Source organism: Colletes latitarsis, chromosome 11, assembly GCF_051014445.1.
Source record: "Colletes latitarsis isolate SP2378_abdomen chromosome 11, iyColLati1, whole genome shotgun sequence".
In the NCBI taxonomy this organism is placed as follows: domain Eukaryota; kingdom Metazoa; phylum Arthropoda; class Insecta; order Hymenoptera; family Colletidae; genus Colletes; species Colletes latitarsis.
The window spans coordinates 7,364,112-7,391,705 of record NC_135144.1 but is presented as its reverse complement, the minus strand read 5'-3'; the positions used below and the strand labels follow the sequence as shown (position 1 = coordinate 7,391,705).

The window sequence follows — 27,594 nt, the reverse complement described above, 5'->3', positions numbered from 1 at the left end:
TTTATATAGAAGTTATTTGATCAATAATATAAATGCGTCGTCTAGAAAGTAATACTCGTTTTGAAATAAGAATAATACAAATGCATTTATAAAAGTTTTTTTTTATCTATAACTTTAGTATACATATATACTTACATAATCATCTTTTCTGTTATACTTATCGTAACATGAGACAAGTCCTTTAAATCATTTTTAAATCAATACCTTTTTAAATTTTACAGAAAAAGAATAATTACTTGGAGCTAGTATTTCCCATTTAAAGTACTCAAGTAGGTTTTTTTTTGACAAAATGCACTTTAGAATCGACAGAATTTTCGATTCTTATCGCCGTTTTACGAGTATGAAACAACAACAATATTATTTGATCGCGCAATTCGTTATGATTTATGTTAATATGGCCATCTATAAGCACAAATATTATTATTCAAATAGCTTTTATACTTAACTCCTTAACGCTCATATTTTTCGGGTTAACCAAGAATGATCAGTTTTCTTTATTGGATTTGTTTCTAAAAATGCGGTTTTTGTTACTTGCAATGTTGTATCCAACGTATAATTTGAAAGAAAACAAATATTATCATCCCTTAAACCATTAGATTAAACAAATATCGTTTTTCAAAGCAGTCAGACTCAGGCATGAACGTTAAGGGGTTGAACAGGTATTACTTTCCGTACGACGCTTCTACGCGCCATTTTGTTTTAGATAATAAATGACTATATCAAAAAGATTCTCTTGTTAAATTAATTTGCTTAGTAGTTATAAGCATTAGTCTTATAACGATCATGGTGTGCCAATACTTTTACCCAGCACACTCTAATGAGATACGCTAACGTCGAGTAATATACGAAGAATAAGAGATCTTCCCCGAACAGGTGAACCTTTTACGCCGGGTCCTATTATACTAAACAGTGTTTCCTATTGGCCAATACACCGTCTTATCTTACAGATACGTACGTACTGTGTGGAGCTGAGAAGTTGATCTATAATGGATACCAAGGGTAAGAGGACTGCTTCTCGGGACTGCTTGTGGGTTTATGAGAAACACAGCACGCATAAACGCATTCCTTTCCCATTTCGGGGGGCAGGGGGGCAACCTTTAGTTGTCGCGCGGTCGAACCATTAAATGGCGTGTATAATTGTGTTTTATGAAGGAATTACGATAGATGTAACATAAACACGAATTCCTGTGAAATAAGAACGACACTCTATGAATAGTTGACGCTTATAATTGAACTATTATTTATCGAATATGTATCATTGCATTTTGAGAATAAATTCTGATATATTTAACGTACATACTAAGAGTAGCACGAAGCGCTGTAAAATAATAATTCTCTGTTGGTATCTTCGTAGTGTGTAAATATGTTTTATTTCGTTTTGAGAATTAATTCGACACACGCAGGGTGTCCCGTGATTTTTCCGTCGAATTGCGAGAACTTAAACCTTTCGATACCGAACGGTGACTATAGTCATCCATCATTGCACGCTCGCTGTATCTTGACTATAGTTACTCGTTAAAGTTTATCATATATCGTTGAACAATTTTATCAATTTGATTATTTTGATATGTATTTATTTGTAAGTCCTTATGTGTTAATCCAATACAAGTTGAATAAAAAGCCAATAATTTATGTGACGCAAGAAAGTATTAAATGTTGTACATTGTCTTATGGTAAAGTAATATGTTTACGCTTTACTTGCCCCGTACGTATTCGCGACCAAGCCTATCGTATCGAAAGGGTTAATCGAAAGGTCAAAAGGGGAAAGAAATATTTATATAAAGTTTGTGCACAAAATGTTTTGTTATAGAGTTAGAAAGAAATATTGTACCAATAAAATAAACGTGGCACATCGAAGATCGATTGTGTTTATCCGGTCTATGTAGTTACATGTTTTCTATCGTTTGAAAAAAATATTATAAATTACATTCCATGTATTGTTTCTTAAATCTCAGTTCAAAATTATGTTCTTCTGTTTAAATATAAGTTTGGCATCAATGAACAATATTGCATTTTTAATTCTTTGCTTAAAGTGCGTTCTCATGTAGCATTAAAAATCATGAGATTTGTTATCGTTGTATTGTGACACTTTTAATAATAAAATTGCTTCGAGGTGACCCTTGACAAACCTACAAAGCAGCTCAACACGGTTCGTTCTCGTTTTTAAATAAAAAATAGTTAAAATTTCGCAGTTTTCAATCATCACTAAATCTATACATTATCTACTATAAATGTTAACAAATAAAAACGAAAACGATTTGGCCAAGAGAGTTAAGTGATAGATTACGGAGATTTTGGTTTGGTTGACTCAGTTCGAGCCCTGATCCCAATGATTTTATCTTTTAATAAAAAAAAATGTTTTTCTTGTTTTATCTCTTTTGCAACAATTAAAGAATAAATTTCGATAATACCGCCGAAATATTATACTTTTTATAATTGGAATGCTTTCAAATATTTTACATTGACATATGTCTCACCTGCTAAAGCTTTGGCAAATCAATAAATTTTATAAAACAGACAAAAATTAGCTATTTTTAGAAAAATGTAATTGTAAAAGTTTTGGTTTTTTAAAATATTCTTGGTATCATGTGTTTTAAAACGTTTTAATTACTTTTACATTAATTATCACTCGAAACTGATCTGAAAAATGAACCAATAAAGAGATTTGAAATAAAGCATGTTGAATTATTTACTTCCATTGAAAGTATTATAAGTATAGAAAGTATAATATTTCAGTGGTATCATTGAAATCTATTCTTAAATTGTTGTAAAAGAGATGAAACATAAGAAAACATTTTTTTGAATAAAAGAAAGAATTTTTGTGATTGGGCCTTGAACCAAGTTCAATGCTTAATCGTTTGGCTAAATCGCCTTCATTTTTGTAGGTCAATGTTCACGGTACATAATTAATAGATAAATTTTAATATTTTTTTTATTTAAAAACAGCGACGAACCACGTCGAGTTGTTTCGTAGGTTTATTAATGGTCGCTCCACAAACATTTCAACAAAATTTCACCAAAACGAAGTCACTTCTATCGAGTAATGTTTTTGTTTTAAAACTACGTACACGTAAAAATCTAGTGATACAATGTTGTTTCTAATTCTAAAACATACCGTTTATTCGTAAACTTTATATAACATTTCCTTCACTTTATGACCTCTGGTTTCAATTTTTGCAATTTGGCGGAAATACCACGGGGCACACTATATGTATATTCTATACGTATTCCTATCCAAAGAATAAATTTCGGTGTATTTGAAATAAAATAATAAACATTAATACTAGTAGGTCCATGCAAGATTCAAATTTGCACTATTCGACATTAGGGGGTAACGTTCCGTCCGGAACCAAAGAACAGCGAAAAAATTTTTTTTGTGAAAATCATTGCAGATAATTAAAAAATTACTTATCAAAAGATATAATAATGTCATTCACACATCTCGTAACACAACTACGCAAATTTATAGGTACACTCGCCTACTAAAGCATTTGATCCCTTACATTTATAACATTCAACTAATGAATGTTATAAAAATCAACTAATGAATATATATATGTATATGTATATAATGCATTTACAATATGACACATATAATAAGGGATGGGTCTTTAGAAAATAAATGAAATTAGAAAATAATTCAATAATATATACCATTTTTACAATACATTTATTTATTAGTTACAATAATTCATTTTGTCATATTATTAATATTGAAAATTATGAAAGAAATTTTGAACATTGTTTCTCTCGGATTAACTATCAGTAAATTCAGTAATATTTGTTTACATTTTGTTGAATTATTTTTTAATTTTACTTATGCAGTCTTAGGACTTTCCTTGTTATATCTATCATATCATGTCAAATACTTTAGTTTAATATACATATTTCATTAGTTGAATTTTATAAATGTTAGTGTTCGAGTGTGTGTGAGTGTATACTAGTTTTGTGTGTGAGTGATTGAGTGGGTAATCAATTGATCTCTTTAGTGTTTACACGTAGCTGGATCGTTTTCTTTGTTCTATGTCTCCTACTGCTCACGAAAAATAGTTTCAAATCTTAAAGATATCGATAGTGTTCGGTTTTAGAACTCCCCTACATACAATCAAACATAATTTTTTACCAGTAAATTTTCTTTGATATTATGATTGCATAATAAGTGTATCTGAAGTCACAAAAGTAATAATGGTCTATGATTTCCGTCAGAGCTGGACAAAACACTATTTCATTTTAGATCATATACGTACTATTTACTTCTTTGAAAAACTCTTAAAGATATCATCTTTTGAAGGTTACCGAAAAATATTTGTGTCATTGTATTAAATATTTTATTTATTTAATTTATTACTAGGAAATAAAATAACGTGTTGTTTTATTTTTGAAATACAATTACGGTATCCTTAAATAAATTTCGTCTAATTTAACTTTGTCTAATCTAATTCTTTTGTATGAAGCTTATGAGTAAATAACCATTTCACCAACGGACGTTACAAATTAATTAATTGTTATTTTAACTGAAGTTTCAACACGAGTACTACGGATTACTTTCTTTCAAGTTACGTTTTACAATCATAGGAAGTATATAAGCGAGGATTGGTAATTTATTAATTACTTAAAAATATTTACTTATTTGAACCTAATTTGATTATAAACTCAGCATAAAAAATCTTTTAATTATTTTAGATTCTGCAGTTGAATAAATGAGTTATTCATTTCATGCATGATGACTATCCTGTTTCACTTTGCGTGGAAATAAATACATCGACGGTGTTATTTGTTGCATATATTTATATTGATAACACTAATTTGGTCTTGTAATACTCCTTGGATGACTCTGATAGAGTTCCTCGCCCCAAACAAAAATCCGAAAGCCGAATTGCTCAATCACCTTCAATTTTAGGGAAACATGAATTTTTGTAAAAATCGTCGATTTCAAGCAAAAACAAAGTATTACGTGAAAACTGAACCCGCTAGAATGGTCTAGTTTAGCTTAAATGACAGAGGAGAGATTACTGAATATGTCAGTAGCGATAGTTAAAACATTTTATGCTTTTACATAGTTATAAATAATCGCCAAAGTTTGAATAAGTGCCGAAATATGTAGATTGTTCTTCGTTTTAATCAATTTTATTGTAAAGTATCAATGTTGTTTCACGATATTGTAAAATAATAAAATCTTTTCAATTTATATTTATAAAGCTGTTAAAGAATAAATACAGTTACTACGAATTGAAAAGATTTTCTTTTTTAACAATTGGATTTAAGAAAGTACGACTCACTAAGATTAAATAAAGTAATTGTTCTTATCGTACGCATTATTTTGAAATATGAACATCGTTCGACGTTTCTCTCTAACGTACAGTGAATCGAAAAACAAACATATTTTTACTACAACTTTCTACATATGAACTACTTTTCCTTCTAGTCGAAGCTCGATCTCATTTTAAAAATTCTTACGATCAGTTCATACACGGTGTTCGGCCACCCCTGGGAAAAATTTTAATGGGGGATTCTAGAGACCAAAATAAGACGAAAATTAAGAATACTAATTTGTTGATGGGAGCTTCGTTAAAAAGTTATTATCAATTAAATTCAAAAATTTCAAATCGTTCTGGAAAAATTATTTTTGGTCGTGGGGGTCAATTACAATCATTTTTGGTCATTACACATACCCCCGAAATCCTACGCACTTTTGAGAAAAAAATTCCTTATCAAAAATTTAATTAAGTGCCTAAATTTTCCGACGAAAAAAAAAAATTTCAAATCGTTCTGGAAAATTATTTTTGGTTGCGGGGGTCAATTACAATCATTTTTGATGAATAGACATACCCCCGAAATCCTATCCATTTTCTAGAAAAAAATTCAGTACAGGCAGAACTTTAAACGTTAATAACTTTTTAACGAAGCCTCCATCAACAAATTGGTATCCTTGATTTTCGTCCTATTTTGGCGTCTAGAATCTCCCATTACAATTTTTCCCAGGGGTGGCCAAACACCCTGTATACATAATAAATTTTTTTTTAAATTAAACAAGATTATTTCTACTTAATCTGATTCTTCTAATTTAATCATTTGAAAGAGAAAGTTAGTAAAATGTCACACCCGTACGACGTATGTGTATTAGTAAAGTGAAATAAAGTAGAACATCCTGTTTTATTTTGTGTGGAAATAGATACGTTGGCAGTAAATGGTATTTTAGTATTTATACCATATCACGTACCATAATTACGTACGTTAACTTTATTAAAGTTGCCTTCTCTATTGTTTGTTTTTTTTTTTAATGGGATAACAGATTATACTTGCGAGCGGTAAATTACGAATTTTATAATTTAGCATATTAATTGAATTGTAAAGTTCTTTACGTAAAGCAATTTAAACATTAATCAATCACATTTGTGATTGTATTCTTTATGATTATCACTGAACTCTATTCCCTCTTGTTACTTTTTTTTCTCGCGGTGTAAAATAAGTATACTTTTAAGGCTCAGTTAATATACGATACATTATTATGTGGTTATAGTGTACGTATTAATAAGAAAATTCTATTTTATTAATGATATTCAGCAAATATTTACTATTTGATTATTTGACGAACATTTACTCGAGGGCATCTTCCCATTTAATGATAATGTTCACGATACTTCATAACTTCTAATCTTGGTTTAAATCGTTGCTTTTATTAAAGGCTTTCTTATCCTTTTACGTAAAGAGAACTCAAGGTTTTAATACAGAAACAGGTATTGTTTGTGTTTGACGTAATTTTGTAAAATAGTGACTGAACTTTATACATAATGTGAAAAATATTTTAAAATACCATTGAAATAATCTAACCGATGAAACGATTGTATGTATGTAAATTTATAAGATGCCTTGCAAATCGAACGGAGGACAAAAACGTTTCTTTAAAAATATAAAGAAAAAAAGAAAACAAAACGAACGACGAGCATGTTGAATAAAGGGGATAATGAAAAAAACCAACTGGAAAAAAAGAGGAACAAAAATCTTAGTTTATAACATAGAGGATCGCAGAGAGTATTTTTTCTAGGAATGCTAGTGGACCAGCTAACCTAAACCAATGAAAAAGGTTGCGCGATTAAAGATGGGAATTTTATCAAAATGGGTAGAATGGAATCATAAATATACAGTGTTATGTAAGATACATAGTAGTTGAAAAGCGATTAAAATTTCAAATAATATAAATCTAAATTGACGTACGAACTCGAATCTCTAAAATGATATATAACATTCTGATTTAAAGTTTGTAAAACGTTAAGCTAAAATACGAAGTATTTTTTAATAGCGATAGGATTAATTGCTAGAAAATCGACAAATATGAATCATTAATGATACATATTTACTTCCAAGAAGATTTCATTGATCTTCGGTAAAAATAGGTCATCGAACGGAAACATAATTAGTAACCAGCAGTTGCATAAGGACGCAAAGTACATCTTTTCTTTTCAGACAATCAAATCTTCGATTCGATTTCCTATAAAACATTCTGCAACCCAATAATTTGACAATGCGGTAACTCGAAAGGATTTATCCGCTATAAACAATGTTCTTCTATTTTTTGATCGTTTCTTCATCGCTTTTTTCCACAGTTATCAAGAAAAACTATCCATGCAACAGTGCGTTCAGTTTACGCAACAATAATTTTAGTTAGAAACATAGAAATTCAGAAAATTAATTTAGCTTTCAGAATGAATTTTATTATGATTTAAATAAAAATCCAAGAGGCAAATTTGAAATTTCGAAGGATGTAAAAAAATCCACGAGGAAAAAGTATATAGCGAAATACATAAATTTTACAATTTTTTCAAATAGAATTTTATTTGATATTTTAGATTTTTCTACTGAATTAATTTCTCAATTTCTTACGATTCTTTCATAGCCAATTAGTTCTCTATAACTACAATTATTATTGTTGAAATTAAATGTATTACGGTGTATGGATCTTTTTTTTGATATCTGTATAATGCTACTTTCTGATTGGGTAGCTTATTTATAGTACGTGAAAGAACGAATCGAAAATATAGAATTAAATTTTTTCATGCAAACTTTGTTTTCGAAAAAAAAAGTGACTTTGAAAATCTGTCGGGTACGCTGGACTGACACAACTCAACGGGTTTCTTAATAAATTAGGATGGTTTAATAAATTAGGATTAGCCTTGTATAGCACAAATTTTTCCATTAGACCAAGTTTTACAGTAGGAAAATTGGCAACGGGTAACAAATCTTTTTCCTGTTTCATGACGAAGCATTTGAACGGATTAAACATTTTCTCAACAGAAAGAATATAGTAGAACCTTCATTGTATGAACTTCCATTACGTGAACCTACTATTGATTATTACGAACGTCTTATTGTTTGAATTTTCGGTGAAGTTGTCAATGATTCCACTCGTCATGAATTTCGTTAATATTTAAATACGTTATAAAGGACGATATTTTGAACAATTTTTTACTTTTTTAAAAGGCGTTCGGTCTTAGCTTCCGAGATATTTGCAAAAATTCGACATGAAATTTGGAGGGATAGAAGGAGGGGATGAATGCCAAACATAAAATTTTAGCTTTGGAAATTAAATAGTTTCCATGATATCAATAAAGAAATGTTGGAAATTATACAGGGTGTTCGGTCACCCTTAGGAAAAATTTTAATGGGAGATTCTAGAGGCCAAAATAAGACGAAAATCAAGAATATCAATTTCTTCACTGAGGCTTCATTAAAAAGTTATTAAAAAATTAAATTTAAAAATTTCAAACCGTTCTGGAAAAATTATTTTTGGTTGCGGGGCTCAATTGCAATCATTTTTGGTGAATAGATATACCCCCGAATTCCTAACCATTTTCGAGAAAAAAATTCGAGTAGTTGTTGAAATCTTTACACGAAATTAAAAAATTTCAAACCATACTAAAAAAATTATAGTTAGTTACAGGCGTTAATTACAATCATTTTTTGTGAATAGACATACCCCCGAAATCCTAACCATTTTTGAGAAAAAAATTGAGTAAATGGGCAAATTTTTCGACGAAATTAAAAAATTTCAAATCATTATAAAAAAATTATTATTGGTTACATGGGTTAATTACAATCATTTTTTGTGAATAGACATACCTCTGAATTCCTAACCATTTTCGAGCAAAAAATTCTTTACCGAAAATATAATTTCTGGCCAGAAATGCTTTCTCGAAATTTCATGCAAATGTTTAAAATATCATAACTTCTGAACGGATTGGAGAATTGTCATGTTTCAAAAGGTAAACTACGCGTATTTTAGTAAAGAATTTGTAGAAATTCTAACAATATTGAAAAAGTTATTGCTTGACATCGTAAAGCGAGAAAAGCCCTCTAAAACTGATCCAATTTTCAAACGGCCATAACTCCTACAATAGTAGAGGTATCTCATTGAAATTTATTTCTGAAGCAGAGCCCATGGGTACCTACAAAACAGTATTAGACAACTTTTCTATAGGGCGTTAAACAAAATTACTAAAAATCAAAAACAAATTTTTAAGAAGACTCGACGGGGGGTAGGTGTCTAAATTTTTCGACGAAAAAAAAGTTTCAAATCGTTCTGGAAAAATTATTTTCGGTTGCGGGGTTCAATTACAATAATATTTGGTGAATATACCTACCCTTGAAATCCTACCCACTTTCTAGAAAAAAATTCAGTACGGGCGGAACTTTAAACGTTAATTACTTTTTAATGAATCCTCCATCAAGAAATTAGTATATTTGATTTTCGTCCTATTTTGGCCTCTAGAATCTCCCATTCAAATTTTTCCGAGGGGTGGCCGAACACCCTGTATAATTCCCAACATTTCTTTATTGATATCATGGAAACTATTTAATTTCCAAAGCTAAACTTTTATGTTTGGCATTCATCCCCTATATGTATATGTCGTCGTTAAAACATATACAAATCCACTCAGTCGTCTTCATTGTGTAGTAATCTTTGCATCATCATCGATCAGATTTCCGTTGCAATCGTACTAGTGAGCATATTTATAAGGTGTCCCACAGAAAATGGGTTTTTATATCAAATTTTAATTTTATTGCTGCTACGTACCAAAATAAGATGAAAATCAAGAATGACGATATTCAGATAGAGGCTTCGTTTTAAATTTATTTGCAAGTAAAGATTCGCCTGAATCATGGCAATTTGCGTACAACCGCGCGCGCGAGGTAAGTCTCTTCATGTTGCATCCAATGACGGCGGATGAACGATAAATTTATCACGTAGTGAGTGTGCTTACCGATGTATCCGACAGCATTACGTTCTTAATTCAATTTATGTGATCGCAAATAAATTCTACTTAATGACATTAAACGTACTTTTGTGGAAATTCAGAAAAGCATATTAAAACCCGACAAAAATTTCGAACAAAAAGTGTGAATATCACTTCAAATAAACAATTTTGTCCAAAAAAAAAATAAACGTGACGCAATACGTAGCAACATATGGATGGATTATGTGTATGCTTTAAACTACAAATCACAAGTCACGATCATGAGACGTATCGTTCGAAGAATGTCAAGTCCATTCTCTTCGTATTATAGCAACAATTTTATAAAATAAACACGTGCCAGTATCGATCATAATATGTATATATGCATATAATTGATACGCTCTCTTACAGAAGTTAGTTTACAAATCGATTGAAATTTGTATTCGATATTCGCTGAATAAAATTTGCTCCCTGTAAGAGTTTAATCAATTAGGTTTAGCAATCGTGTTAGATTTGGCTATATTTTGTTTTCTTTGAAAATGAATCTACGTTTTCAAATAATTTTTAGTTTTTACTAAATGACTGTGAGGTCATTAAACAAACGACAACCCTTTATTATGATTATTTAAGAGATACGATTACTACAGAAAATAAGATCTACGTATATTTTTTCGAACATTATTTGTTAACATTTTTTTTCACAAACAACGAGAGATGGCTAAAATCTATCGAAAGTTACTCAGGAAACTGTTAAGCTCATCGGAGCTGCATCCCCTAATTTGGACAATTGTGCACTTCTTACAAATAGACTGAGTAACGTAGCATTATACAGGGTGTTCGGCCACCCCTGGGAAAAATTTTAATGGGGGATTCTAGGGGTCAAAATAAGACGAAAATCAGGAATATCAATTTTTTGACTGAAGCTTCGTTATAAAGTTATTAAAAAGTTAAATTAAAAAATTTCAAATCATTCTGAAAAAATTATGTTTGGTTGCGCAGATCAATTACAATCATTTTTGTGGAATACATATACCCCCGAAATCCTACTTATTTTCGAGAAAAAAATTGAGTTATGTGCTGAAATTTTTTGGCGAAAAAAAAATTTTTCAAATCGTTCTAAAAAAATTATTTTCGGTTGCAAGGGTCGATTACAATCATTTTTGGTTATTACATATACCCTCGAAATTCTACGCATTTTCGAGAAAAAAATTCGTTACCGAAAATCTAATGTGAGACCAGATGCTTCCTTGAATTCGAATCTTTAAAATGTCATAACTCCTGAACGGATTGGACGATTTCAATTTTTAAAAAGGCAAACAACGCGTATTTTAGTGAAGAATATGTAGAAGTCTCAAATATATTCGAAAAGTTGATCTTTCAATCCTCAAAATGAGAAAAACCCTATGAATATGGTTCAATTTTCAAACGACCATAACTTCTACAATAGTGGATATATTTCAATGAAATTTTTTTCTGAAGTAAAGCGCATTGATATCTATAAAAAAGTATTAGACAAAATCTCCGTACAGCGTCAAACAAATTTATTAAAAATGGAAAACGAATTATTAAGCAAAATCGACAAGGTGCCTTTTCTTGGCGGAAAAAAAAATTTCGAAACGTTCTAAAAAAATTATTTCTAGGTTCTGGGGTCAAATACAACAATTTTTGGTGAATACACATACCCCCGAAATCCTACGCATTTTCGAGAAAAAAATTCAATACGGACGGAACTTTAAACGTTAATAACTTTTTAACGAAGCCTCCATCAACAAATTAGTATTCTTGATTTTCGCATTATTTTGGCCTCTAGAATCTTCCATTAAAATTTTTCCCAGAGGTGGCCGAACACCTTGTATAGCACAAAACTAAACGAACCATAATATTACAATGAAATCCGTTGAGCCCGCCATTAGCCTAACTAACAAATTTTCAAAATCATTTTATTCGAAGATAAAGCATGTAAGAAAAAATTTTAAGTTATGTTCATTCATTTTTTTCATATAGATTCATTAAATTGATACTTGTAACTATTACTGGTTACTCTGTATCTACATTTCGCATTTGTTTTCCACCTTCTTCGCTATGTGCTTCATTTATTTTTCCTTTTTTCATATTTATTAGTTTTATATGCAAGAGAACGAATGATCACGGAAGAGAAAAACATTGTACGTTACGATAGACTTCCGAAATACATACTACGCTTGCATAATGCTGGTTACGTATACGTTTAAAAGAGATAACAACTGCACGAAAGGAATTTCCTACCGAAGCAAGGAGCAAGCGCTTGTTAAGTTTAAACATTAACGAATATTTACGAATATCGACACACTCATACAATGCGAAGTAATTTCTAGTATTTAAGCCCTGATTTCAAAGTTGGGCAAATTTTATTCGCGAATAACGAATACAAATTTTCAATTCGTTACTATATTAACTTCCATTTACGTTTCGTTCTTAAATTCGTTCGTAAATTTGTATCGATTAACAGATATTTTAAGCTGATGTATAGGCGAGCGAAATCACGGAGAAAAGTTTATTTACGAGCGAGTCGAGACTTTTAATTCGTTATTCGCGAATAAAATTTGCTCAACTCTGCTTGATTATATCTATAGTTCGTAACTTCGTGTAAGATTTTCTTCCAGAGGTAATCCCTGTCGAAGTTATCCTATAATGGACGAATTGAAGCGAAAATGGAGCATTACAGAGATTAAGAAGTGTGACGCGATAATTCAAAATAATAATAACATTATAAGCAACAGAAAGTGCTTTTACGAAATACAATATTATTTATACCATCCTAATGATATATATATATATATATATGTATGTATGTATCGACTCGATTAAGATTGTACGGGAAGTGTTAAGGTAGAATACACACACATACACACACGCGCGCGCGCGTATATACGCTCATGTATAATATACTATGAATAAGATACTTCAGTTTCATATAAATAAACAAATAAATATTTATATATGTATATGAAATTGACACATACGCACGCAAGGAGTACAATTAAAAATTTGCGAATACAACTGATGTAATAATATTGTTATCGCAATAATTTGTAGTATTATGTTATACCTAGTATTGTATTAAATAATAAAGGTTGTCTTACATGTGAATGGAATAATAATAAAAAAAATAAATAAAATAATTATTCATCGTTGTCGTATCCCCAGAAAGTCCGTAATCGCAGAAAAGTATTAAATAGTTAATTGAAATTAATTTTATTATTGTATTGAGTTTAATTGAATTTAATTAATTAAGTGCTATAATTCGTCGACCGAATGTTGGAGAAATTGTTCCTTAACCCTATGAAGTGAAAAAAACCTCATAAAAATGGTACAATTTTCAAACCACCATAAGTTCTACAATAGTGAATATATTTCAATGAAACTCTTTTTTGAAGTAGAGCTCATGGGAACCTACAGAAAAGTATTAGACAACTTTTCTGTAGGGCGTCAAACAAAATTACTAAAAATGAAAAAGGAATTTTTAAGAAAAATCGACAGGGGGTAGATGCAGAAATTTTTCGACGAAATAAAAAAATTTCAAATCATTTTGAAAAAATTATTTTTGGTTACGGGGCTTAATTACAATTATTTTTTGTGGATACACTTAACCCTGAAATCCTACGTACTTTTGAGAAAAAAATTTTTCACCGAAAATATAATGTGTAGCCAGAAATGTTTCCTCGAAGTGTCATTTGCATATACAAAAAATCATAACTCCTGAACAGATTGGAGGATTTTAATGTTTCAAAATGCAAACATCGCGTATTTGTACTATTAAACATCTTTTTATAATCGTAAGAAGCATTAAGAAATTCATCATAGCAGTACTATTCCTAATAATTTTAAAACCCTCATGTGCCAAAGCGCCCAGTTTGTCGTGGAATAGTTCGTCATTTTCAACGATAGATGGCGCTTATTTATCGACCTCAAACCCTCTGGTGCTAAAACGCCCAAGTTTGTCGTGGAATAGTTCGTTATTTTCAACGATAGATGGCGCTTATTTTTCGACCTCAAACCCTCTGGTGCTAAAACGCCCAAGTTTGTCGAGAAATCCATCTAGCGTGGACAATACGAACAATTCCACGACAAACTTGGGCGTTTTAGCACCAGAGGGTTTGAGGTTGAAAAATAAGCGCCATCTACCGTTGAAAATGATGAATTATTCCACGACAAACTTGGGCGTTTTAGCACCAGAGGGTTTGAGGTCGAAAAATAAGCGACATCTATCGTTGAAAGTAACGAACTATTCCACGACAAACTTGATGGCTCTCTCGACTCCCACATGGCGGTTCGAAATTACTTCAGGTAACTTCGGAAAATCGAGAAAGAGAGCATGTGTCAGTTTGCCTTTGTCGACTTTCCGAAACTCTACGAGCTCACGTACGCGTGATCTGGCATAGTGTGAGTAGTGCACCCGGTGCTTAATCGGGCATCTCTGTTAATTGGATAACGGAGAGAGTCGCGAGGTTCCGTATGAAATAAAAAGACATGACCCCTAACAACAGCGTGCATGTTTTGTTTACCCCACATAGTCACCCAAAGGCTAAAGCTTGAAATTAAAATCAAAATAAAAATTAAATATACAATATAAAATCTTTTCTATATTGCAGAAGATAGGGATAAATTGTAGTTAACTATATTATGTACAATTTATTTCTGTTTGAGATTTACTTGAAACACTTGAAAAATCATCTTTAGTCTTCTCCATTCATCATCAAGCCTTTCTTCTTTGAATGTAGATTAACTTGTTTTATTTCCAGGCATGTTTCTATAAATTTCAAATCCATTAATTAATTTGAATTTGTGGTATTATGCCAGCCAGTTCCGAAAATATGGTTTCGAGAAAAACGCATTTAAAATTTCTGGTATGATTATTAACCGGTGGGTACTCTTCCCTTTAAATGGCTATAGCTTTGTTATTTTTAAGAATTTTAATGAGTCTATGTTTATTATAATTGCTTAATAAAGAGGGCGAGTTGCGAGCCAAAGATCAGTTGCGGGTTTTTTAAAAAGAAGGGTAGATTGGCATTTTTGTTCTCATTAATGTTTGCGGCGTGTTTGCGAGGGATGTGTCCGATATATGTATACAGGGTGTTCGACCATACCTGGGAAAAATTTTAATGGGGGATTCTAGAGGCCAAAATAAGACGAAAATCAAGAATACCAATTTCTTGATAGAGGCTTCGTTAAAAAGTTATTAACAATTAAATTCCAAATTTTCAAATTATTCTGGAAAAATTATTTTCGATTGCGGGGGTCAATTATAATCATTTTTGGTGTATACACATACTTCCGAAATCCTACCCACTTTCGAGAAAAAAATTCGAGTAAGTGCTGAAAGTTTTGGGTGAAAAAAAGACTTTTGAATCGTCTTGGAAAAATTATTTTTAGTTGCAGGGGTCAATTGCAAGCATCTTTGGTCAACAGACATATCCTCGAAATCCTACTCACTTTCGAGAAAAAAATTTCTTACCGAAAATATAATTTCTGGCTAGAAATGTCTGCCCGAATTTTCATGCGAATCTTTAAAACGTCATAACTTCTGAACGGATTGGACGATTTTAATGTTTAAAAAAGCAAACTACGCGTATTTTGGTGGAGAATACGTACAAATCGCAAAAATATTCGAAAAGTTGGTACTTGACCCCGCAAAATGAGAAAAACCCCATAAAAATGGTCCAATTTTCAAACAGCCATAACTCCTACAATTGTGAGTATATTTCAATGAAACTTTTTTCTGAAGTAGAGCTCATGAGTACCTACAAAAAAGTATTAAACAACTTTTCTGTAGGGCGTCAAACAAAATTACTAAAAATGAAAAAGGAATTTTTAAGAAAAATCGACAGAGGTTTTTTTTTTTTTATTTCTAGGTTCTGGGGTCAAATACAACCATTTTTGGTGAATACACATATCCTCGAAATCCTATGCACTTTCTAGAAAAAATTCAGTAGGGGCGGAATTTTAGACGTTAATAACTTTTTACGAACCACCATCAACAAATTGGTATTCTTGATTTTCGCCTTATTTTGACCTCTAGTATCCCCCATTAAAATTTTTCTCTGGTGTGGCCGAACACCCTGTGTAATCAATTCATTTTCCTTCAATAATTCCCCATTGCAAAAATTCTACAGTATTCATACATTTTTTTATATTTTAAAATTTTCCCATGTTATTAGAAAGTAGGTATACGGCGAAAGCTATGCAACTTTAGAGTACCAAGCATGTATAATATGTATATGTATACATATAGTGCATGATCGCTTGGTTTGGAAAGTCAACGAATCTTCAAAAAGCGCCCAGGTCTGGTTTTGAGAAATGCAATGTCTGTCAGTCACGATGGCTTTTGTCGTTTACTGACGATTTGAACTTCGACACCCCATAAAAATGAACTTAAAAAATACATTAGATGAAAGATCTACCCGTATACCTCGTCTTTGACAATACTTTAGAATCTTTGATGAATCAATGAGAATCAAAACTAACCTAGCGAAGAAGCTCTATATTTATGATGTCCTATGCAAAGCGGATCGTAGCCAATTTGCTAATATTATTTAGTTTTTAATTAATAATTGCATTACCCAGCTAAGAGTACTACGATTATTAATTAAACGCTAAATAATATTATCCAGGTCTCACCACGTGGAGGTTGCTGCGAATGGAGACCCACCCTAACCAAATCCCATCCACCCTCCATTAATAAAGAGCTTCTGTGACCAACGATCGTTGGTCGAGGAAGCAACAAACGAAAGTGCAACCAATGAAAGACGTACAACCAACGAAGAGAGTTGAAAGAGTTTTCAAAAGAATTTGTCTTCAAATAAAAATAACCTGCCTAACATAATGCCTAACCAAACACCTGCCTAATTATAAATCTAAATTCGTTTATTATATCAAAAAACAATTCTAAATTCGCAGCCATTAGCTCGGTGTCACCCACGAAGAATAACTTTCCTATCGTGGGTGACACCGATTACCAGGTCTCACCACGAGGAGGTTGCTGCGAGTGGAGACCCGAAGGGAGATAGATGGAATCCAAGTTCCATCGATCTCCCTTTCACATCCTTAGAAACTAGATTAGTCATGCCAAGTAATTATTTTGTTTAAAAAGGGATGAAGCTAAATAGTTGGAGACGCGACGCGACGCGATGCTGAACCGTACAGCAGATCTTTGGATCGAATCGACACTGCCCTTGGTAGATTGATTTCTATTTCTAGAAATCGATCTATCATGGGCAGACGACTAGATCTTTCGGACAAACTGGACGGCCGATCACATGTTTCGTTCGACGAAACAGTGGTGACCGAAGCAAGAAACGAGATAACGAGTCGAGAGGAGCTATTTATTAAATAATTACTTGGCAATATTGGGAGACGCATACAATAGGGACTTAAAATTAACGTCGAAGCTCAAGTCTAGTCAAGTTGAATCTAAAATTCGGACGATAGAAGGAAACAAGGTTCCTTGGATGTTTTGTACCAAGCAATTATGTGGTTAAAAAGAGGGATGAAGCTAAATTGTGGGATACGCGACGCGACGCGACGCTGAACCGTGCAGCGGATCCGAGGATCGAACCTACTGCCGTTGCTAACTCGATCTCAACAAGAAAACAGATAACTGCAACCCCGAATCGAGGTCTCCTTTTCTCCAACGCAACCCGCCGGGAGCCCGAAGGACCCGACTTAGGCTGTCTGACAAAGAGAGAGTACCTGAGACAGAGTCGACTTCCGCTGGAAGGTATGCGTTTCCGCAGAATACGGAAACTCCACACCTTCCAGCGAAGTGCCGTTTTCCCTCGATCAAGCTTACCAAGGGAAGGCGATTAGATCTTTCGGATCAGATACACGGTCGATTACATGTTTCAATCGATGAAACAGCGGTGACCGAAGCAAGAAACGAAATAACGAGAGAAGAAGCTACTTGTTTAATAATTGCTTGGTAGAACGCGGAAATATGTACAATAAAAAAATCATCGACGTTAATTTTAAGATTCGCGACGAAGCTTAAATCTAATCGACTTAGAATTAAATGTCCCTCGGCGGTTATGGCGTCTTACTTCGATGTCCCTGCGAATAATCTGAAACTAAAATTGATACCCATATTAGTGACATATGAAAGGAAATTTAATAAACACCATGCAAACTAGACAAAGTGATGGAATAATTTGTCGTGCTGATGTACCGAAGAGTGAGAATCTATAAGATTGTCGATATTAAACCTACCTAAGGAAATGTACAAAATTTACACATGATACAGACAAAGTATTTTACCTATACTTGCGTAACGAGAGATAAATAGAAGGAGAGATAATGTCGAAGTGAAATAGCCAACGATTACAAAAATTATCTGGAGAACCATACAAATTTCAAAGACGAACAGAAACAAAGATTGAACAGAATTGAAAAAAACGATGAAATCAAAGAATGAAAATAGCCAAGAATTGAAAATCCAACGATGAAATCACGAAATGAAAATAGCCAAGAATTAAACAAAATATCTTAGCGAAATAGAACAAGAATAAAAATCTTATTCTAATTAGTGACATCAAAATTCCTAAAATAGTATACAAACAAAATTCACAAAATAATATGAAAACAAAAATGGTACATGATTCGACACAATCATACCAATTCAAACAATAAGGCAGTAGTAGAAATAGAGGAGGACAACATAATAATTAGATAAAACCGGACAGTCAAAGAACATTGAATTATGACCAATCAAATAAAATAAACTGGTCAATGTTGTGATAATATAAATAAATAAAGTGGGCTTACTATTTGTTGAGCATTAGTTACCGTTACCAAGGAAGCACCAAAGGTCCAGCTGTAACATAAGAAATGATTCGTAATTTAGCAAAAGCGGTGGATAGTTCCATAACGTTCAATTGGTATCAAACGACAAAATAGAAGTGGGGAGAGCAATTTTAAATAGTTCTTACCAGTGGTCATCACGGTCCGGCACTGGTCAGTAGTGGTCAGTTCTGGTCAGTTTTGGTCAGTCCTGGTCAGTCCTGGTCACTCCTGGCCCCCAGTGGTCAGCCCTCCTCGAATGGCCTGACTTTGGCCCGCGAGACCCGATTCCCCTGGATGCTCCAGGGGTACTGAAGAATTTGTCCAGCGGTAGTCTTCGAGTGGGGAAGTCGAAGAGTGGGGAGACAGTGTCAACGTGAGGAGTTAAGAACCGCTTGGTCTAGAGAACAACCCTATTTCGATTGGTCCCACCTCTTAACCATTTCTAGATCTTCACTGGACCGCTGACCTTGATGTCAACCTCACTGTTGATCACTAGTGACCATAAGTTGGTCATTGTTCATCATCGACCCATTAAAACCATTACGAAGATTAAAGCCTTCTTACGAGGATCCCCTTACAATTTGATGCATGATCTTTTTAACATTTTGTTCCACTTTGGAAGAGTGTATCTCATGTTATAAGACACTTGTGGTACAGCGATAGTGTTCATCCCATTAACGATAGGTTTATTCTTTACCTCGTTTATGTGTAATAGGTATACATGGGTTGGAAAATAAAAATGCCTGGGCAGTGGAGACTCAAAGCTGTTTCGAAAGCAAGAAAGACTCACATTCGCCTTCTTTCTTGAATTCCCAAAGCACCTAAGCTCACGTACACATGGCTGTGGATTGGTGTGTGTAAATGTAGGTGTGAGCTTACTCTGGGCACCGGTCTGCCGTCTGATAACACAGTTATGAATCAATTTTTAGATTTATCAAGGCACATATGTATAACCGCCGTATCTGTAGTATTACTCATTTTCTATTCGTTAATTTTTGTTAATACATGTCTTTTTGTACATCAGTTCGAACAATTGCCATACCGAGCGAAAAATTCGGAGGTGATTTTAGTGTCCTCGTCAGTTGAGAAACTATTCACTGAATTAGTGTTAAGGGGCAGCAATTGTAACGTGTGCGTAAATACATGTGAGTTGACTATGCAGGGATTGAAATTCATTTCTATATCTGTTGGTAATGTTGCGAGTGATACGAAAATGGTAATGGGACTCTAGTGCCCCAGAAAAATGGGCCAAAAAAATACATTAGGTGAAAGGTCTACTCGTATACCTCGTCTGTGATAAAAGTATCTTGACTTTAGAATCATACGACCGTACAATGCGTAAATAATCTTTGATCAAAACTTTTGTCGATATCTCATCAGAAATTTCGTGAATTTACTGACGTTACCAACATCGATAATCGGGTTAAGTATGATTCTTAGGGTTATTGTTCTTAAACACAGAGCGCGCCCTAAAACAGCTGACTTTTTACGTGGTCACATTTCCGTTCGTTAGAACACAACCTCTTATTGAATCGGTGGTGTAAACAGTACCTAATTTGTGTTTAAATTATTGTTTATAAAAGGTATGTTTATGTCAAAACGTGTAATCTAGATACAGTGAGTGTTACGAAATGGGAAGTGCCGTTTTTATTTTGTACCCGCGGTTTCTATCTGAGGCATCCTTAGTTCCGCAAATTAACGAAGTTTTGAAAACGAGGTCTAACCTTCCTTCGCGAAATACAAGCTCCGCGAGACATTGAAGCTTCCCCCACCCCCTACTTAATTCGTGAGTGTCAGTGGGTACAGCGAGGGGTCGTCATTCGTATTCTGAAATCTGAAATAGGAAGACGTATTAAAACGTGTCAAGACGTGTCGGCGTCTCGCGACTGACGAGGTACGTATTTCTAACCTGTTGATATTTCCTTAATATTACTACTCGCGTTTGCTTTCTATCGATGCTTTCGCGTAATATTAATACATTTTTGATTATTAACTCAATCGCCAATGTGACAAATATTGAATCGCTTTAGCATTTTTTTTCTGACATTCGACCGGTGTTAATTATTGACATGTTTCTTATGTATTTAGTTGTAATAATCGTTCATGTACTTTAATGCATTGTTATTTCGTTTCTGTTACGGTCTCTTATTGGAATTTGAAGTCAAGGAATTCCTTTTCGAAATGCAAACCTCGAGAGACATCGATGCCCCCCCTCCCTCAATTCGCGAGCGTTGCTGGGTACAGCGAGGGGTCTTCATTCGTTCTGTGGAAACTGACATGATAAGACGTGTCAAGACGTGTCGGCGTCTCGCGACCAACGAGGTGCGTATTTCTAACCTATTAATATTTCCTCATTATTACTACGCGGATTTACTCTCTAACGGTGCTTTCGTTTAGAATTATTACACTTTTGCTACAAATTGAGTCGGAATTATGACAAAAACTAAATCGTATTTTGCACGTTTTCTTCGATATCCAACCGGCGTCGATTCATTATATCTTTCTATACGAAGTTACATATCTTGTACATATTATTTCGAGTTCAATTATTGTTTAATTATGATTCGATATGTTTACTGTAATGCATTTGATTTTAATTTGCATTTTATTTCTGTTGCAGTCTTTCATTGGAATTCGAATAGAAGGCAAGCTACCAGCACACAATGGACGCCATTACACTTGGAAACATTTAAATCGCGCCAACTTTAAATGGTCCAATAAGGATTGGTAAAATTTAATATACATATATTATTATAATAAATAACATTTATACATATTTTATACATTTTCATAATTTTATCGATTTATTATTTGTCGGAAGCATAATATATCAGTGTTGAGATTAAGTAACAAATAATTTTGTAATTTGTTTTATAATTGACGTATTTCAATGCACTTTAATCGTGATTACGTATTTCTGGGTGTCAGATATTTGACTTTTTACAAATCACTATGAATTGTTGCAATTGCATTTGCGTACAGTTGTTCGTTTTAGAACGTTTATAAAAATCAAAACATATATTAAAATTTAATTCATTTAATCTCTAATATGCCCTAATGGACTTCATTACTTTCTCTCTTTGAAATTAAAACTTCTTGTTACAGGTACTAGAGTCAGTGCATCACTAAGGAAGACTATTGGACGATAATTCACGAGCGAGCAATGTAAGTATAAATTTATACTTATAATAATTATTTACAAAAATCTCTATAATTTTAAGAATAGATTATAATTGTTTTCTTACAGTCTTCTTACAGTCTCTGGACCTGATCCTGGAAACCAGCAAGATCATGCTGACTGATGGATGATTTCAATGGCTTCCAGTGGGGAGCATCATCATCATGCAGTCATTGCAGAGGTACTATTTCATCATTGGTGAGTCGCATGTTATTTCTGTTCTTCTGGTCCCCAACCATGTTGTAGGATGAAAGATCCGAATCAACACGGGTGACCAGTTGTATACTTAGTATTTTTGACGAGTTTAGTGACCGCGGGTATTTTTCATACCCGCGAGTAGTAACACCAATTCTTATATTTTTTTAGCTTAGGCTAGGGTTTTCTTGTGCGCCGTATTTTTTTTTAAATATATTAAATATTCAAGAAATGAATATTTTCATTAACCTGTTAACTGGTTAAGGAAAATAAGGCAACTCCAATGGGCATGACGACTTTTCTCGTCATGGAAATTATATGAATAAAATATTAAATTTCTTCACTTATTACCTTCATTATAAAATTATGATTCTTATTATAGTGTACGTATATGGAATATACAGGGTGTTCGGCCACCCCTGGGAAAAATTTTAATGAGGGATTCTGGGGGCCAAAATAAGACGAAAATCAAGAATACCAATTTGTTGATGGAGGCTTCGTTAAAAAGTTATTAACAACTAAATTCAAAAATTTGAAATCGTTCTGGAAAAATTATTTTCGGTTGCGGGGGTCAATTACAATCATTTTTGGTGAATAGACATATCCCCGAAATACTACGCACTTTCGAGAAAAAAATTCTTTACCGAAAATCTTATTAGATGCTTAAATTTTTCGACGAAAAAAACAATTTCAAATCGTTCTGGAAAAATTATTTTCGGTTGCGAGGGTCAATTACAATTATTTTTGGTTATTACACACACCCCCGAAATCGTACCCATTTTCGAGAAAAAAATTCGAGAATGTGTGAAATTTTTCGATAGAAAAAAAAAATTTGAAATTGTTTCAAAAAAATTATTTTCGGTTACGGGGGTCAATTACAATCATTTTTGGTGAATAGACATACCCCCGAAATCTTGCGCATTTTCGAGAAAAAAATTCAGTACGGTCGGAACTTTAAACGTTAATAACTTTTTAACGAAGCCTCCATCAACAAATTGGTATTATTGATTTTCGTCTTATTTTTACCTCTAGAATCTCCCATTAAAATTTTTCCCAGGAGTAACTGAACACCCTGTGTAGTATGTTATGAAATATTGATCGTTTTCTTAATTATTATAAAATATAATGGATTTCACGCATAAGAAAACATTTCGCGACTGGTACATTTTCGAGTCAAGGTAACGAACATTGTATACTATTTTTATCTTCTGAAAAGTTTACTTTGACGACAGAATCTACCGAGGATAGTTAAATACTTGAATTAATAATTCAATAAATTTATGTGAATGATGCATCTAAAATTTACAAAGTAATATATTTTATTATACAATTCTGACTAAAGTTTTTCCTGTTAAATAATTAAATTTCAATTAGAATAATTTTCTTTAATAATAACATTTTTCAATATAGACGTATTTTGCTCTTGATGTATCACAAATAAAAAGTCGAGAGAGAATTAAATAAAAAATATCGTTTCGTAATACTCTATTATTAATTAATTATTCTTTCTAGTTCAGGATTTTCAGGTTAATCTTTCCGTGCTCATTGTCTGAACTCATGCACGTGCCCAGGCGCTACTTGCTTGAGCGAAGGCATTGGGCACGATGTCTTAGTTTATAACTATTTATAATAATAATCTATATGTTTGCGACTGACAATGCTAGTGTATCGTACACGACGCACTTTCCACATGTGTGTGTGTGTGTGTGTGTGTGTGGTTAGGCTGTGGAAAGTGAGTCGTTTTAAAAGTTATCATAATTACAATTTACATACAAAACTTTGTAACATTAGATTCTTATCAATTACAATAATAATCTCAAATTCCTATTAATCACTTATTTAATAGTTGTTGCATTCACGACTATGATATTATAAAATACTTCGTATACGTCTATTCAGATGAAATTAAGAGTGTTCGTCGAATAAAGTCGATTTTTCTTTCAATATTAAGCAACATCTTCACGAATAGAAACGTTTTAGGAAGAAGTCAAATCACTGACGAACCACTGTACGGCAATCTTGCACAAGTACGAGTATAGATCTGCATAGTTGCAGAACCTATAGGGTTTTAGATATGTAAACGTTGAGCAACTACTTTCCTCGGATAAGTTTCTGATCCTTGTTTGTCCTCGTGTCCACAAGATCACATATCCGCCCTTAAGATGACTATGTTTGCGCGTTACAGAGTATTGGCCGTGCTTCAGCAAGCTTTTAAGGTGCTTACACACCAAACATTTTACTAGGAACATACTTCTGCTTCGAACCTACAGGTTGAATAATATTATACATGTCAGAGTGAGGCTATGATTTTCAACTTCTTCGCTTACTATTGTTTTTAAAGAAGCTTACATTTTGCCACTTTAACTTTTTCGTATTGAATTTTTCAGGCCAACAAAAATATAAATATTCAAATGTGTGAATAAATATACAGGGTGTTCGGCTACCTCTAGGAAAAATTTTAATGGGAGATTCTAGAGGCCAAAATAAGACGAAAATCAAGAATACCAATTTGTTGATTGAGGCTTCGTTAAAAAGTTATTAACGTTTAAAGTTCCGCTTGTAGAACGGTAATCTGCGAACCAGCTGCGTACGCATGATAGTGGTTCTCACTCAGCATGAGAGACTCTACTCACTGTCGTATCGACAGCCTTACAGTTTTCTGAGTGAGAGCCACTATCGCGTGTACGCAGCTGTTCTCAAGTTCCCGTTCTACAGGCGGAATAGTAAACGTTAATAACTTTTTAAGGAAGCCTCGATCAACAAATTGGTATTCTTGACTTTCGTCTTATTTTAGCCTCTAGAATCTCCCATTACAATTTTTCCCATGGGTGACCGAACACCCTGCATAATTCTCAATCTTATATAATCTTATATAAAGTATATTTTACTAAAGACTATAGTACATATATGAAATACATATACTGTAACTGATCACTAGTTTTTGTCAGCCGATTTCAGATATTGGTACGTACCTTTAGAGTGTGAAAGATGTGTGCAATGTTCGGGTGTCGGAGGAACCCCGGGGCTTCCTCTCTAGTTTAGGTTGCGCCCGAACATTATGTGTGAGAATCGTGGAGTGTTTGTTTGCGAGAGTGAGTTTTGCAATTTTTTAAATATAGGGTTAGGTAGGTAGGTAACTTCGTTTCTGGTGTGTGCGTGCTAAATCTAAGTAGGTAGGGCCAGGGCAGGACTGTCTACGTTAGTGACTCGAGTAGGCACGTCTTCGCATGACATTCCTGTACATGTAGTTCGATTTCAAGAGTTGAAAAGTAAGCTGATTCAAACGATTTGTACTGTTTGCTTTGGTGTTACTTTCGATTCTTGGAATCGCCGCGACTTTAAAGTTGCACTTCGCGTTTAGGCCCCTCGAAACGCTCGTTTCGCTCGAGTTACTTCACACGTATTCCGGAAACAATTCCTAGAATTGTTTGAGGTTTGCGTATTGCACGGAGTGCTCGAGCCTAGTCTTAAGTTTCAGGCTTTGGCAGGACCGCCGAAGAAAGAAGAGACTCGATGGAATCGAAGAGGCCCTGACAAACTGTCTCAAGAAAGGGCTGCAACAAATGGCTTTTCATTTTCATCTTCGGATGAAAATGGAGAGTCATTCTTTATTACTACTTTTGTCACTTGACTCGTCTGTAGTTGTAGTTAGTTTGTTTTTTTTAACTGGTTCACATATGGATGTGCTTTGTACATGATTGCATCATTCATGCCAACCATTCCTCCCTTGTTTCGCGATTTCAATATGAATATTGACATATTTACTGCCGCCTCAAACTTACATTGATTCTTTAATAATACTTGGAACGAACTCTAATATTTTTGATATAATAATAAAATAACATGTACATCATTGAATATCTTCAATATATTTATACATTTCATGCTATAATTTATTTTAACGTGGCAGTCAGTGTGTTAATAACTTCTTTTATTATATAGGGTGTTCGGTCATTACTGAGAAAAATTGTAAATGGGAGATTCTAGAGGCCAAAGTAAGACGAAAGTCAAGAATACCAATTTGTTGATTAAGGCTTCCTTAAAAAGTTATTAACGTTTGAAGTTCCATACCGACCGAAAAATTTGTTGACGAAATTAAAAAATTTCAAATCATTCTGAAAAAATTATTTTTGGGTGCGGGAGTCAATTACAATCATTTTTGGTGAATACACATATTTCCGAAATCCTACCCACTTTCGAGAAAAAAATTCGAGTAAGTGCTGAAAGTTTTGGGTGAAAAAAAAGACTTTTGAATCGTCTTGGAAAAATTATTTTTAGTTGCAGGGGTTAATTGCAAGCATTTTTGGTCATCAGACATACCACCGAAATCCTACTCAGTTTCGAGAAAAAAATTCCTTACCGAAAATCTAATTTGAGGCCAAAAATGGTTCCCCGAAATTTCATGCAAATCTTTAAAACGTCATAATTCCTGAACGGATTGGACGATTTTGATGTTTAAAAAAGCAAACTACGCGTATTTTGGTGGAGAATATGTACAATTCGCAAAAATATCCGAAAAGTTGATTCTTGACCCTGCAAAACGAGAAAAACCCCATAAAAATGGTCCAATTTTCAATCAGCCATAACTTCTACAATCGTGAATATATTTCAATGAAACTTTTTTCTGAAGTAGAGCTCATGGGTACCTACAAAAGAATATTAGACAACTTTTCTGTAGGGCGTCAAACAAAATTACTATAAATCAAAAACGAATTTTTAAGAAAAATCGACAGGGGGTAGGTGCCTAAATTTTTCGGCGAAATTGAAAAGTTTCAAATCATTCTGGAAAAATTATTTTCAGTTGTGAGGGTCAATTACAATTATTTTTGGTGGATAGACATACCCCCAAAAACTTACGCACTTTCGAGATAAAAATTCGTGTAGATGGACAAATTTTATTAATAATTTATTAAAATTTTTTAACGAAACCTCAATCAACAAAATGGTATTCTTGATTTTCGTCTTATTTTAGTCTCTAGAATCTTTTATTAAAAGTTATTTCTTTTTTTCGACTTATTTTTACATGTAGTCTCATCCCCCGCTCGGTTGTACCACCCGTCAGGCCACACCCTGTATAAATTTCCATTTAGGTAGGAACAATCAATATGAAGGTACATACTGGCATTCTTATAAATAATCAGATTTCGTACGTGCAATTGTACATTCTAATTTCAT

The 27,594-nt window shown here is 33.1% G+C and overlaps 2 protein-coding genes across 6 annotated transcripts in view; both read left to right on the top strand.

Annotated features, from left to right (window-relative positions):
• Positions 1–5,305, top strand: part of Gw (trinucleotide repeat containing adaptor protein gawky) — a 93,761-nt gene extending 88,456 nt beyond the window's left edge. For 3 of the 5 annotated variants that reach the window (XM_076776802.1, XM_076776797.1, XM_076776798.1), the window contains one exon: positions 948–5,304. In XM_076776802.1, the coding sequence (XP_076632917.1) occupies positions 948–1,003 (56 nt within the window). In that variant the 3' untranslated portion in view covers positions 1,004–5,304. Of the gene's footprint in view, positions 1–947 lie in introns of all 5 variants that reach the window. The other 2 variants (XM_076776799.1, XM_076776796.1) reach the window with 2 other exon arrangements.
• Positions 5,306–21,235: 15,930 nt separating this feature from the next.
• The window catches only part of Unc-13-4a (BAI1 associated protein 3), a 301,637-nt gene continuing 295,278 nt past the window's right edge, over positions 21,236–27,594 (top strand). Inside the window, exons 1-4 of the mRNA XM_076776805.1 lie at positions 21,236–21,368; positions 21,667–21,773; positions 22,152–22,211; positions 22,294–22,422. The gene's annotated coding sequence lies outside the window, so the exon portion shown is untranslated. The remainder of the gene's footprint in view (positions 21,369–21,666; positions 21,774–22,151; positions 22,212–22,293; positions 22,423–27,594) is intronic.